The 16,095-nt window shown below is 35.7% G+C and overlaps 1 protein-coding gene across 3 annotated transcripts in view; it reads right to left on the bottom strand.

Moving 5' to 3' along the window:
* Positions 1 to 209: 209 nt before the first annotated feature.
* The window catches only part of Fas3 (fasciclin 3), a 301,441-nt gene continuing 285,555 nt past the window's right edge, over positions 210 to 16,095 (bottom strand). Inside the window, exons 8-11 of one of the 3 annotated variants that reach the window (XM_071777142.1) lie at positions 5,987 to 6,017; positions 5,653 to 5,733; positions 2,471 to 2,645; positions 210 to 1,769 (exon numbers count right to left, since the gene is read on the bottom strand). In XM_071777142.1, coding sequence (XP_071633243.1) covers positions 1,575 to 1,769; positions 2,471 to 2,645; positions 5,653 to 5,733; positions 5,987 to 6,017 — 482 coding nt within the window. In that variant the 3' untranslated portion in view covers positions 210 to 1,574. Of the gene's footprint in view, positions 1,770 to 2,470; positions 2,646 to 5,652; positions 5,734 to 5,986; positions 6,018 to 7,003; positions 15,337 to 16,095 lie in introns of those variants that run through there. The other 2 variants (XM_071777143.1, XM_071777145.1) reach the window with 2 other exon arrangements.

Here is a 16,095-nt window from a genome sequence, read left to right as displayed (position 1 = left end):
GTTTATCACAAATATCTTTATTAATTTATAATTTTTTTGTTGCATATGCAATTTTATTGCATGCAACATGCTATTTTCTTATCCTTTCTTATCCTTTCTGAACATTCTCAACAAGAAAAATATTACATATAATTGAAGAAATTATGAAAGAAAATTTAGATTTATCAAAGATTTATTTGTGTTATAAGGGAGAAGAAGTAAACAAAGGCTTAAATTTTATATAATTTATTCACATATATTTTACGCTTACATCTAATTATTAAAATAAATGCGTAAAAAAGTAACTAAAGTTGTTAGTAATGGACGGTGAAAAACGCTTGAATCGACATAATCGTAGGTTTTGTACCTAAAATATAATCGAACTAATCAAACGGAATATATAATTCATTAGTGAGATTAGTTTAATTAAGTGATTAGTTTAATATAATAACACGTTCAGCTTAGATTCTTGCAAAAAGTGGTACATACTTATAAATCACTTTAAAATAATGCAAAACGCGATTATAATACGTAAATCTTACATAATACAATTATTAGTAAATGCTTGTTGCGTATTCAATAAAAAAAAGACACGATATAGCCAAAATATATAATTTTTAAGCCCATTAAACTTTACAATATATAAAAATGACTTCGCTTAAAAATCGTTTCTGTAAAAATCATTCGTTTGGTGTTATTCTTTTTTATTCTTTTTCAATATAACTAATATTCTTAAAATTTTCCATATTTTAAGTGATTAAATTGTTTAAACGACTTTTAAGCGTACAGCTTGTACGCGATACGATTATTATTGTTAGGCTTATGCATTATTTAAGTGGACAATAACAACGTTAAAGATAATATTGCATTTAAGTACGTAGCGCGACGAATCATATACGCTTAAAAAAATATTTAGGAAGAAACGAAAGAAATATATATTTTCTCACAGAGAATTTTCTCAAAAACAAATTAGTACAAGGTTTCAACGATAGAAAAATTTCAAATAAAATTGTTTAGCTAATAACTCAGAACTAAAATAAATTGGACGGTTAAGATCATACCTTCCATAAAATTCTCAATAAAACAACAAATGCAAATTACGAAAGAACATTACTTACGGCTAAAATTTGCACATACACCTTTCTGAAACATGTTATGAACTTATAGCAATCACGCGCCACAATGTATTACGGTTTTCGATTCCAGTCAGTAAAGGTTTTTTCCTTGCTCCCGAATTCGATAACGATCGGTTGTGATTAGACGTAATATCGAAGAACAAATCGGAAACACTGATGTCGGAAAAAACGTTACAACGCCTACCGTACAACAAAGTATCACACGTACGGAGACATGTAATCACGGGGTTTTAATTAACGAGGAACGCCAACCGTGTCCATTTATATATGTGCGATCGCATGATAATTGCAACGGAAAATTCAATAACAAGCGATGCCTTGGGATATTTTTCTCGTTTTAAATTGTGTATTCGTTTTACTTCCTCTGTAGAAAAAATTGATTTTGCAAAGAGATAGGACGTCGCGTCGTCCTGAAAGGGGAAACACGCGATCGTCTTAATTGCATTTGCGGAAATGCGGTTATTTGTCTGCCGTTTCCTCGGTTTCTGGTTTCGTGTACAAGATTTCGGCGTACTCCGTTTTGTCCTCATTAATTCGGCGAGGCGCGGCGCCTTGTTGCTGCTGCGTGAGATCCAATTCCGCGTACACTATTCCACCCTCGCTTGCCGGAGGATTCGTTCTGCCTTCTTGCCCGGCCGGCTCAGCGGTCTGCAGCTATTATATATATCATGTTTTTCTCAGATGTACAAAAACCGATAAAGAACCTTGATTGCGCATATTACCGTGATGACGTACATTTATATTACAATATAGTTTGTAAAAAAAAAATGAATAAATGAATCCTATAATAAGTAGTTCTTTTTATACTCAAGCAGAAAAACTAACGTGACGTCGGAATTTTATATTCACATAAAATTAATTTTATATTTTAGATAAAAACAAAGATTATGATTTAAAAAACTCGTTAGTAATCTACCGCATTCGTTATCCACTATTACAGAGGCAAACTCTAAGGTTGTGGTATTTAGATTTATAATTTATAAGGAAATATTATAAGGAGAAACACGTACCAGGCACGTGTTATTTCTTTTCTAACTTAATATTTAATTTCGTTCGACTCGAACAATCCAAAATTTTACTAGAGAAAAGTTTGATATTACTCATAATTTAATTTTTTATATCGGCTTTTTTATGAGTTAATAACGAAGATTTGCAGAAGTTCAGATTTTGCTTTCTATTGCAGCATTAATTAATCATTAATACACAATTAAAAAAAAAATTTTTCCGACATGTATTATTGTAAAGACCGAAGATAACGAATTGGCGCTGGCGTAAGAAAAGAAATAATAAAACATAACAAGGATAACGAGTTATAAATACGTCAACCGCGTAGAAAAAAAAACAGCAGCGATTACCTTCTCGTCGTCGACGGTAACGACAGTCTTCATGGTGTCCGTATCAGCGCCGGATACTTTATCTTTGTTCTTTCCAAAGAATCGGGACAGATTGATCCTGGGCTTCCGTTGTCCCCGGGACGACGCTCCGTCCACTTCTGATCGGGAATATCTGCCGGCGCTCTCTGTGTCACTTCTATGTACATATAATGTATGTATAATGCATAGAGAATTAAGTTGTCTTTTTTTTTTCGCGATAAGACACGTTTCGACATGATCACGCAACAATAGTTTCACAAGAAAACAAAACGTTAAAAACTATGCAGCGCTCATAATTAACTTTTCGATATTAGAGAAGAACTAATATTTAACAAGTTCGTTTTGCATTGAATAGTTACTAATCCCAATGAAGATGTACAAAATTACTGCACGTGTTTGTACGAACGTATATGTATCACATTTGTTTTTTTAGTTTAGCGGATGATTTAATTTAGCGGAAGATTAATGAATGTACTATTCAGAACGTTTATAGTTACATGCATAAATTGTATGTAATTAACCTGTATCTTCGTGTCAAGTACGACATTGATTAAGCTATTAGGTTTTCTTTATTTTCTTTGTCAATTTGCTCTTTGTCTCTCCTTATGCGTAGCATGTACAAATGTGTATCCGTAATTAGAAAAAATGACCGATTGAAACTAAATTAAAATGATAATAATGTAAAGAATCCGTTATGAAATATTTGAAAATACATAAAAAAAAGCGTGATGCTCTGCAAATTTTTTTTTTTTTTTTTTTTTTTTTTAATTCGTGTTAGATATTTTAGATCATATTTCACACATAGTCACATGCAGCGAGAATTGTAAATATTGAAGTGAAGTTTTTAGAAAGTTTCACACGTAACGTGGCGAATGATGTGATAATAGACACTATTTCTCCATGTCGCGCGCATGATGCAATTGATTATCCAATGGAACTTAACGGCGCGTTAAAAAATTAATTGACTTAGCGTAGCGTTAGTCGTTTGAATGCTTAGGGAGTTTTTACTTCCGAGAGTTACAACATAAGCGCCGCGGTTAACACAGATTGCCTATACGTGAATTACAACGAAACAGCCAATGGACACAAAGCGCACGCATAATAAGTATGAAGCGTCAAGTTTTTCACGGTTAAGATTATACTGGGGAGGGATATCATATAAGCGGCCTTGAGATCGGTCGATTATGAATGCGCAATCTTCTACAAAAAATGCGAGGAGATTCGCATGATAAGCAGCGTATTACATATTACATGCCACGCGCTGCCACTAATTAAGCGGCGTATTTTCCTCTTCCCTTTTTTTTGCTCCACGTTCTGTTTCCTCACTACCAAATTATCGTCTTCTTGCTACAGGTGGGATATCGCGTAGCAGCAGCCATCTTGTTGACGCCTCATCTTTTGTATGGTTTTTTTTTTACGTTGCTTTTTATATAAGCAACAAAATTATTATTACTTTCTTACTCGAAAACCGTGAACTTTCGTCATCGAAAAAAATGTGCAGCGATAGTAATTAATCATGGAGTTACAAGCATCTTAATGCGTTTTTCGGATCGTATTTTTATGGATCGTTAACGTCGTAAAATCTTAAGTCTCGAACTAATTGCTTCGAGATATTTGCAAGCGAAATCCTCGATTCCGTCACGGATATTGTTGCATCGTTTCCGCCTTATATTTTACACGTTTCTCGTATACGACCTTCACTAATTGTAATAAGACAGAATTATAGAAGCAAAAGTAGAATATAGAATAAAAAATTCGATATCGCTATGTAGAATGGAGGAATCGCTGAGACTGCTCGATTACGAGTTTTAATTGCTTGGTTATACATATTTCGCAATAATTAATCTATGTAACGCGATTGCGTAAATACGACACGCAAAGTCTACCCAGCCGTATTCTAACTTTGACCTCATTTTTTGATTTGTTTATCTCATTGATAAATGTGATTACGAGAATGAGGTCGCTTATACCCATATCATTTATGTTATGGCTGTAGACGGCATTCAACGTTATCAGGGATCTACCCCACAATAGATTTTCGATTTTTTTTTTCATATTCTCAATTATTTTAACTTGTACCGATATGTAGTGATTTTTTAATTATTATGTCGAAAAAAAACCACCCAGAGAACATCATGACTTCCTAAAGACGTCTGAAAGACGTCTTATATAAAACTGTCGGAAAGATCATAATATTATGACGTTTTTAAAAGGTCTTATGACCCGATTTATATATGACGTCTTTTAGATGTCTTATAGACGCCTTATTTCAATTAATTTAGTCTATTAATTTAACTATTTTTAGACATATTGCAAAATAAAAAATAATAATACGCAAATGCGTCAACGAGAAGAAAAATACGAAAGAAGAGCTAGCGTTGCTTGCTAAATCGGTGTATAAACAATTTAATATTTACATAACTTAGGACAATCTATATGTAACAACGGAGATCGCGGTTTTGTCATTAGCAAAGTTATGTAAGTATTGAATTTTTAACATGCCGATGTATCAGTTAATTCCAGTCTCTGTCTTGTATTTTTCCTCTTGTTTTGCGTTTCCAAACAGCTCTCCGTTTTAATTATGTTGTTGTAACACTAAATGATGCAAAATATCTAAATACCAAATTGATTTACCTGGCGTAAATTATATTTTTATAGTCTTGATTTTAATTGATAACTGTTATAGTAAAAAAAAAAAAATAAAATAAATACCTGTGTTTGTTCCACGAAATGTCTTATAAAAACATTCGGAAAGTTTTAAAGGCGTTCTTAAGACATCTTTAATTAAAGTCTTTTAGACATGCGTGTTGTCTGAGCAAGAGATAATTGCCGGATTTATTCTCGCAACGTATATTGATGATCGTAAAAAAGTTGATTGATCCTTTCGTTACTTTTTTCTTTCAGTTCGTGAAGTAATAAGAGGTTTTAATCTATTGTCACGTAGGATTTATTTTTGCCGGTAACACAGCGAGACGAGAAACAGTTCCCAGTTTGATCAAATTGCGCAGAAAACGGGCGGCGAACAATACTTTGTTGGCCGCGCTGCCTTTCCGGGCAATTTAATCCAATTAGGTCCGACGAGTAAGAAAAGCGAGCGCGTCGACGGACACATATCCGCGCGACATTGCCGAGAAACGAATAAAATAAAAAAAGCTGCTGCTTGCCTTTTTCTAACGACATCGGCCGTAGTTTTCGATTTGCCGAGGTGAAGAAGGCTAACGCCCGTCGCTGGGTCCGCGAAGTCTCTGAAAATGTGCATGCTTGGCAAAAGTTCTACGGAACGACAAATCGAGTCGAGTGACGGAAAAGCGACGAAGAGGGATCTCTCGCTCGTTCGTCTCTGAATCGCGTCACACGGCTAAATTAAACTAAAGCACTACGAAAGAATGAAAGTATTAGTCATGACGCCGGGTGCGAGTGTGATAGATATTGGTAAGCGAGAGTGCGATAATGTGGATTGAAATAATAAAACGTATATCGTAATTTCGGTATACTCACGACTCCCCGAGATTCCTGGTGGACGAGTGACCTGAAAGTAAGGACAAGTTTTGCTTTAATCGGACAATTAAATATAAAGTGCAATGCTTTCGTAATAAATGCAAAACCCTGAGAGAGATGCGTGCTCGCTATAATTTTATCTGATATATGAAATAGCTTTCAGGATTTATTAAAACGTAAATAAAGTTTTAGAAATTTTTATTTTTAATTGAGATACGTTTCTTAAGATTAATACTGTCAATAGTATTTTAAATTGTATTATGTATTATTATTCATTGAATGCAATCTACTCAAAATTATATCGTTTATTTCATATGACAATATTGATAATATTTTCCTATACAATTTTTTATATAATTAAAGAATTTACTAAAAATGTTGTTAAAAATGAAAGGAAGTTTTGTAAGTAATTCCAAGAATTTATGCTTTAAGATTATAAAATTCGCTTGAAGCGATTAAAGATGTTGTTAAAAATGGAAGGAAGTTTCGTAAGTAATTCAAAGAATTTATGCTTTAAAATTATAAAATTCGCTTGAAGCGATTAAAGATGTTGTTATATTAAAAAATTTATCTTTAATTATCCAATTCCTTTATCTAGCTACAAGACAGCATCGTCAGTGGTGTGACATAAATCACTAACTTTTGAAACATGATGTCAATCATTATCAGTCAACATTATCCATATCTCTTTTCTTTTACTTCTATCGCAACTGACTGCAGCTGGTGACTACTCACGTAATCTCAAATTAGAATTCTCAATTTATAATTTCTCTATTAATAATATTATAAATATTATTAAATTAATCTCTTCGTACTCATTAAGTAAAAGATATATAAATCATTTAAAAAAAGCATCATTAATATCACAATCACAAATTAAAGATTAATTATCGTCGTGCTAATTTAGCTTTTGAGTTCAAAAGTCTGTATTTTGCGCTCTAGAAATGAAATCCTGAAGTTACAATATCCAAAATAAATAAGCTTAACGAAATGAAAGGACGATACGATCTCTCAACATTTATATATTTAAAACAAATGTTTTATTTCAAAAATCATACGATATCTAAGTATAATATCATAGCGACGAATGAACTTATAATTAATTATACATACAGCTCTCTATATATTAATTTCATTTGAATCCTTAGATATACTTTTCTTCGCCTATCGCATTGTATCTACAGGTAGAGATACAAAATGTGTTATCGTTTCTCGCGCGGACGCGGCGTGGCTAGCTCATCTTAATTGCGATCTGTGTAACATCATTTTAAACCGTTTTGCCTGCTTAATTAAAGAGTCAGCGATCTCTCTGGACTATTCCTGAAACCGATCGCCAACACGGCGCCGTTTCGATTGGGCCCTTAATCGGAAAATGACGAGATAACGATGTCGCGCAAACGCAATTTCTCCCGGTATAACCGCGATTTCGCGCGGCATTTAATTAGATCCTAAAAAATGCTTCAAAGAGAAGAGAACACCAATTGCAGGTATTTATAATATAATCTCGCGATCCGGCGCGAATCGGCGCCGCCATCGCGTTCATCATCTTACTCTATAGACTTACGTTTTAACATAAATATATCTATATAATATAATATATATAGTATATATATACCCCATTGTGTATGGCCAACGATCATGCTCCTTAATAACGTATGTCATCTTTTCGATTAATATTACGAATTTTACAAATGTTCATTCAATCTCTAGTTGTCGCAGGGCAACGAAAAACGCGATCGAACGCAAATGTGTGTATATACGCGTACATCTGCATGTCTATATGTATATAAATATATATATATATATACACACACACACACATACACGCGCGATTGTATAAACATGTCTTGAAAGCATGATCATCGAGATTTAAGTTGTACACATTAAAAGTATTGTTACATTACAATTAATTTATTATAAGAGTGAGAATTACGCAATAAATGTATCAATATCAATGAAACGTATTAAAATTTATCGGGAGATTTGTACGCAAGTGGATTCACGTGTATAAATAATTTCGCGTCTCCTTTCTGTTTTTCACATTATACCGACGACAAGATTATGTTTAACGATCTCTCGATCGGAATAAATGAGATAAACAGCGCCATAAACTTGCATGTTACGCATTTTGTAAACACCGATAATTTTATGTAAGCGGGTGTATTGCGGTTCACAAGTAATCGTTCTTATCGTTTTTAGCTCGTAACTTATATGATTAAGAGTGAAGGTTGTACGTGACATTTTTCTCTTATGGCATTTCGTAAGTATGACAAAAAATTCTATGTATCGGTATTTTTGGCAGTGTTCTTCGACGTTGTTCTCGCTATACATACTTCCGGATCTCTGTTCGAGCTTTTATCTAATCTCGTGAGTTTTATTGAAACACTTATCATGGTGGCCTTATGTAAGTTTAGTAACAGCGACTGATTGAAATGTAGAACAGCTGATAAAATCAAAACAACTCACAGACAAAACTAAAATTGGGTAAAAGAATAAGTTATTCTTGTCTTGATAGAGATTAAGCTGCAATGAAAGGCTTTCAACACTCGACTTCACTAAATTCGAAGTTTATTTTAGAACAAATCTGGCAAGATCTTTACGACAATCTCTGTTTCGCTCGTTAAAAAAATTATTCTCCTAATAATCGTTTAATTAGTCTCCAATTAGACTGTTACTATTTGCTTAAGAGTTTAATGTGCTGAGAGCGACTTTCAATTAGCAAAAGTTTCCGATAGACTCGAGAAAGAGTCTCGATAGTCGTTTATTCACGCGCGTTTATTATTTTCCGATAGTGAGGATTTCGTGTATATAGCCTAGCCTAAGACGGAAAAATTGAACATTCATCAGTTTTCGATCAGTTCTCTCCTCGCGTCGTTCCTTTTTCGGGAAACGACACGTGACCTCTCGCTTTTATCGGAATATTGTAAAACATTTAAAAATCGGATGTGTGACCACATACATTACTTATTATGTATATAAAAAATTCGGGTTGCCCTAGTGCTCGCTCTTGCGTTCGCACTCGCTAAAACAAGATCGTCGCGATGCGTGAAGATATGCAGATATCTTCCTCCATCCATGTCTTTTTTTTTTTTAGATAAACGCACGATTTTCCCCTTTCCCCGTTTTTCTTTTAGGCTCTATTACATATATTTAACATACTGACATTAGTATACATAATATATATTACCGTGATTATACATATATAATGCATAAATTATACACATATATATTTATACTATATATTATATATTATATATACTAACAAATCTCGATATACTCGGGTTGAAAACTGATGCGAGACAGCCTCTGTGTGACGGCGCGAACCAACGTACCCTTGCGAACGGGGCCCGCCCCCGTTGGCAATGTAGCCGCGGTATGTCCAGTAACTCGCAAGTGCAACAACCGACGTCATTCTTCTACGGTATCTTACGACACTTTCCTCCCTTCGCTTCCAATATCGCTGGAAAGCGGAGAGAGCGGAAATAGCGGAAGAAACTTTTGCCATATATATATTACGGAGAAATATAGACGGGAAAGGGAAATAAAGGGACGAGCTTACGGCTGAGTAGGGCACGCGAGAGAGAGAAAGAGGCGGAAGGATAAATGCCCTATAACTGAACGCGTAACATTTCCCTCGTTTTACTACGCGAGCCGTATTAAGGGAAAGGCTCGTACCCTCGTATATAGAACGCGACACGTAAAAATGACGTCGGTCGTCCCAATTACAAAATACTGACGTATCATTATCGCGTCTATCCCGCGCGCGCGCGCGTCGTCCTTTTCGGAAAAAAAGTTCTATCAACTCCCGTTAAGTAAATCTCACACATTTTCTGCCCCCCCCCCCCCCCCCGATAATATCTTTCACCCTGAAAAAGTTTCACGGATAATAACGACAGGTCGACCCGGCAATTGGAGTGCAAGCGCGGATATAAGTGTTGTCACTTAAACTCGATCGGCGTTTCACGAGTTGCAAGCCAAGTGCCCCCGACGCAGAATATATAATACCGTCTTTATTCGCGACTCTCGTACCGTTATATTTATAATATATATTTATATTTATATATCTTTATTTATATTTATATTTATATCTATATTTATATATATTTAGAGTATGTACAACACGCAGTAGAGATTCGACCGTCGACCGACAAACTGCACCGGCGTTTCTCCTTCCAAACGAAATTCGATTAATTCTTTATCAATATTCTGCATAATAATCGTATCATATCTCTGGCGAGAATCTCGATGATCCCGTGTCGGTCTCAGCACGGCTCTTTTCTTGTATAAGTGAAAACACACGAACGCGCATCCGGGCAAAAAAAAAAAGAAACAGCGGAGGAGCGTACGTGCAGAATTCGGAAATGTATGAATCGATGAATGGAACATGAGAAAATCCGCCCTTTGGTTCTTATTCGATTTTCTTTTTTACGCGATGCCGACGAGACCTATGTTATGTATTGTGTGTGTGTGTGTAAATATGTACGAGTACTTCATTTAAAATTGCACGATTGCGTTTGGTGATTAGCTGAGAAAAAGTCACCTGTACAAAAGTACAAACGACACTTATTGTCGAAGAAAACAATAAGAATTTACCTTCCTTTCGTAACGTTATTGATGCGCCGCAGAAAGTATTTCTGGTAAATGCGTATAGAATGTCTCCGTGAGGTTTGCATCGAAATGAGAGCATATTCTCTTGTACGAATGCCTTAACGTTAAATATCTCGATAACTAAAAATAAAACTGTATTAAATTAAATTCGATTCAATGTTAGAAAAGTAAAATATTTTTGTTCGTTTACAAGTATTGAGAGCTCAATCTGCCAGGAATTTTTCGAAATTATTCAGAACGTAATTCTATCACAATTTTAATTCTCGTCGAAATCTACCGCTTCAAAAGCTCGATGCAAACCTCTCAATAATTCCGCAGGATGTAAATGTCGTTGGATGGAAAATATATTTAACGTACCGCTGACATATTTAACATGAAAGTGAATCGCACCGTGAAACATCTATCGCACAAATTTTTTAATATGACAAGCTTCGAAAATTTGATTATCACAATTGTACTTATAAAACTCATATATCATTCCCCTAGATACGATTCAATTTGTATACACAGCGCATTAATTATACTTGCCATCCAACAAGTGAAATAGGTTGTGTGTGTTGTTGAAAAAAAAAAGTTTAATTTACTGAGTAACTAAAAAATACGTCTTTTTTTATATAAAAATTCTGCAGTTATTTACGTAACCACAAATGCCGCTCTTACAAATAGCCATGTACATGTATTGTAGAAAATATTGTAGAATGAAAAATTACGTCAAACGGAGACTGTCGGTGTTGATATACATATAATACTGTCTAGTGACGTTTGGAGGGATATAATTTGTTTTATCGTATATATCGTAAGAATATCATATATAAATCTTATTGGCTCGATTATATCCGTCAATCGTATGATCCACGGTCGGATTCGAATGCATCTTTCGTATTTAAATGCCGCATATAAAATCACACTTTTCATATATAAAACGCAATAATTATTACATATAATTCGTTTCGCAAATGAGATTCTCTCTAAGTGGAATTCGCATCTTATAAAGTCGCAATAATCGAAACGTTGTTAAACGTTTCACTGTAATTATGTACAGAATGTTTCGTAAATTTCAGGAAAACAGGAAATAAAACTAAATAATAAGAAAATTCCAATTTTCTAATAGAGCATAAATTAAAAGTTTAAATGTGTATTTTTGAGATTCATTTGAGATTCACGTTTTTTTGGACAAATTGATAGACTTCTGCCTGAACAAACTCGTTTTAGATGCAACATTAGATGCATTCCTGTTTAAGAATTCACGCAACATTCTGTATACTCGCGCAATGATCTTATTGCTCTCTAATGTATATGTGTATACAACTTGTAAAAAGATCTCTCGCTGATAAAATGCATTTAAGTTGTGGTGGCCGCGTGTGCCTCTATCGAGATGGCAACCCGGCACCACACTAATTAGCAAACGCGCTTTCTAGCGAGCGCCGTGCCGCCTAATTGTAAGTTTATAAATTCCGGAAAAATACTCGTCGCCCTTATCGGCCGATCGAGCTACCATCGCAACAGTCGAAATTGAGGGCACATACTCGGATAGAATCACCATTCGAGTCGCGGATGGTACATTTGGGGATCACATCACACCACCACAACGTGTACACGTGTAATCCCAAAAAGTAAAGCACAACAGTAAAACGCCAGGAATGTTACAATATTCATAAAAATGTTACAGTACAAAAGACACTGGATAATAACAGTTCTGTAGGATAATATAAAGACACGATCACACATTTCGATCTCGAATTTCGCGATATAATTTTCTCACGTGTCTCGCAATTGTTCCTATTGTTCGATTTGCTTTCGTCGTATATATGTTAAAATTTGGAGATCTTTGATTCGTAATATCTCGTGGTAAAAATTTCGTAGCTCTAAGATCAGAGTGCGTTGAGATAAAAAAAATCATTTCATCAAAATTTGACCGTTCTCGAAAATCATCATCGAAAACATGTTATTGCATGTCGCAATAGAACGGAAAGATGTGTGATCACAGTATTGTACACGTTTCCTACAAAAATTCACGTTTATGAAAACATTTCTAGTGAATTCGGAGTATCTTAAGGAATGTGGTTCTTTCACCTTAACGACAGTAATACGCACGTACGTGTTATTTCCTGCACGAATATGTCGCTAAAAAGCTTTAAAAGTGTCTTTATCTCTGTCAGATTAAATATCAATGGCAAATTTTCAGGATAAAAATAGGAGACAAACATTCTGATATAGGATTATTTGGCCAAACAATATTTTTGTATTTAAGATTAGATTTTAGAGAGAGACTTTAGACTTTAGCTTTTTAATTTTATTTTTTTTTAATTAAAACTTTTTATTTTACTGTAAAAAAATTTTACTTCGATTATTAACTCCATGTTATTTAAACAATGTAACAAGTAATAATTCCTCGTTTTCGTTAAAAAAAGATTCTGGCAATTGACGATTAATTACGGACAGAAATAGAACACCTCACTTTCTTTACAGACATGATTACAGCGTCTGTCAAATCATTCGGTATACACGTGCAAATATTTCCGGAATTGGATGCGTACGTGCGTATGCGTAATGTCTCGTCGTTCGTCGTCTGTAACAAATGTGTATGTGTGTACGCGTGTTGTGTCATTATTTGTTGTTGTTTATAAAAAGTTCGCTCGGCTGCGCAATTTGATTTGTTCCGGTTATCGTGAGTGCCTATCGTGACCCGAGGACGGCGCGTCCCCGCGAAATTTGTTATAACTACCTCATAATTATCGCTAATGTCCAGCATGAAAAATCACATGCGTCCAGTGGCGACTAAATCGCGACGAAAATCTTTCGATCGCCATTCCGTATATCTCGACACTTACAGATCCGTAAAAAAAAAGGAAAAATTCAAGATTCACATCAGATCCACACTCTAGTTTTTTTTTAAATAAATATTTTATATAAAATATTAATGTATAAAATTAGTATAAAATTTATATAAAATATTTTATATAAAACGAATAATTTATAATCGAAATTATATAATCGATACAATCGATCAGAGTAATGGTCGACTTCAGTTCTTGAAATCTTAACAGATACCAGCAAAATAAGGAATCAAAAATTATGTGCGTATCAGCAAAATCACGTATCGCATCACTTTGAGATTTTGTTAATACGCATAGATCATAAAAAGAAGGACACAAAAATCGGATTCGCCAGACAATTTTGTTGTTACTGACGGTTGAATAAAGGAGATTCGGAACATCATAGCCGAATATATCGACGGATCGAGAACCAAGCTTCCTCGAACGCGAACACTTACGGTCGTACTCGAAGGCCTAACCAGCTGTCGTCAGAGAAAATGAGAAGACGACGCACGATTAAAAACATAATTCGTTTCCCAATTGGAAATTTAGAAAACCATTCTCTCGCTGTCGATCGATTTGACGCGCGCACAGATTTACAATGGCTATAATTTTCGCGATCGTTTTATATTTAATAAAATGACTATCTCGTACGTTGCAAAGGCGTTCGCAGGTTGAAAGGCAAGTGTATCGACAATAGAAAATTTACCACCGGGATTACAAGTGAGAATTGAGAAAGAGTTTAGTTTTCTTCGCTGCAGCTTCTAAGAAGGAAAAGTTAACGTGGTAAAAGAAGAAACTGAAAAAATTTATGGGAAAATAATGTTTAAAAGTTTATCGTCTTCATCATCGTCGTTTGTTATAAAAGGTCTCCTACAGCTTTAAATACTTTTTCTCAATCGTTAAAATAAGTATATTAAATATTAACAACTTGTAGAGCATTGTCAAGATAGGCAATGCGTACTGCTTTTTAACCCTCTCATCTCCAAATTACCTTTACATTTGAAAACCACTTTTATACTTATATGTGTATCGATTATTAATACAGTAATACAATAGAATACACCTTGTCTTATATATATATTTCTTTTAATTTCATATAATATATTCTCTTCTTTTCTTTCTCTTATATAATCTCTTAATCTCCTTCTAAATCCACCGTTATACAATTTACCCTAGGCATTTCAGAGAATCACATTCAAACAAGTCAATTACACGACGAAGCCGTCGTTTTACGGGAAAATTTTTATATAATAAGTCTCTAGTTTATGTACTCTTACATCGTAATCTCTTAATACGCTCTTCCGGCTCTACAGACGGAGAACGAGAGGGTTAAAAATTATTCTGTCTTGCTCGCGTGAGAATGGGAATAAGTATAAGTGGCAAGTGGCTAGTATACTCGCGCCGGCTATACTCGCTCCACGACGATCACTTTCCGATCGCGGACGCTTAACAGAAGTGTCCGCGCGTTTTGCGATGTAAAAACGGAAATCACCGGAGGGAGAAACTTGGGTCGTTACTGCTAAAGTCCAGCGTGGCGTGTGGTAAGGTGCGACAGCTCGGTTTTCCCGTACGAAGGAAAGGTAAAGAGAGATAGAGAGATAGACAGAAAGAGAGAGAGAGAGAGGGAGGAAACGAGGCAAGAGGAATGCGTCCCTTCTCTTGTCTTTTTTTCTTTTCTGTTTTTTCTCCTCTCTTAAACGGGCGTGTCCGTCTTCTCGTCCTTCTTGGTGTCTTTGACGTCCGTACGGCCGTTCACGTACTCGGTGCTCGTGTGTATCGGATTCTCTTGGCCACCCTGCGGCACCTTCTCGTCGATGATACGCGGGTCCTCCTGTTCCTCGTCGTCCTCGTCGCCGGGCGTGATGTGCGCCTCGCTTCCGGCGCCGACGTCACCCGCAGCCTCCTCGTCGCCGCGACGCCTCGCTGCAACAAGCAACGCCACGATCGGTCAAGGCAAATGTGCGTGTGTGGGTACTCTATCTTTTTCTCCTCTTTTTTTCCCTATTTTTTTTTCTTTTCTCCCGTGAACGCTTTTGCGAGATCGCCCTTTCGCGTCGACGATCGAGCGCCGTTTATCATGTCAATGAATCGATATTGTCCGCGGTGTCTATCTGTCGCGCGACGTCTTTCTCGCATGTATCTCCGTAGCTAAGCGAATATTTTGTTCCTGCAAATCGTAATTTATATCCCGCCGTAAAATATCTCGATCGATGCAGCTTACTACGCGAGGCTGCAAGACGGAAAGCTCGAGGCATCAATCTTTAACGTTCAATTCGCGTATCAACAAATTTTTAACTTGACCGCTCGATGTCCGTTATCCTAATTGAACGAGAAAATTGAAAATTTTCGATTATCAAAGATTATCACGTGTGTCCGTCCGTACTTTTCTACCGAGTAAAGCACTTAATGCGCGTTCAACGCGAAAGCCTCTAATATTCATCGCGCGATTAACGTAACAACTCGTGACGCAACTGCCATGCACGAGGCACAGTTATCACGCCGCGTTTGCGTCCGTTGCGTTATTCATCAACGCGACAGCGCGTATACCCGAAGGTACATCGAAATGCGTATCGAGTGTGTACGGTGTAAATGTCATGTGCCCGACACGTAAAAAGGCATTACTGTATCTAATTATCTATTTGCTACTGAGATGAGACATTCAATTTGCATCGCTCGTGCGTT

Source organism: Temnothorax longispinosus, chromosome 4 (genome assembly GCF_030848805.1).
Source record: "Temnothorax longispinosus isolate EJ_2023e chromosome 4, Tlon_JGU_v1, whole genome shotgun sequence".
Classification (NCBI taxonomy): domain Eukaryota; kingdom Metazoa; phylum Arthropoda; class Insecta; order Hymenoptera; family Formicidae; genus Temnothorax; species Temnothorax longispinosus.
This window is presented reverse-complemented; position numbering and strand designations above follow the sequence as displayed.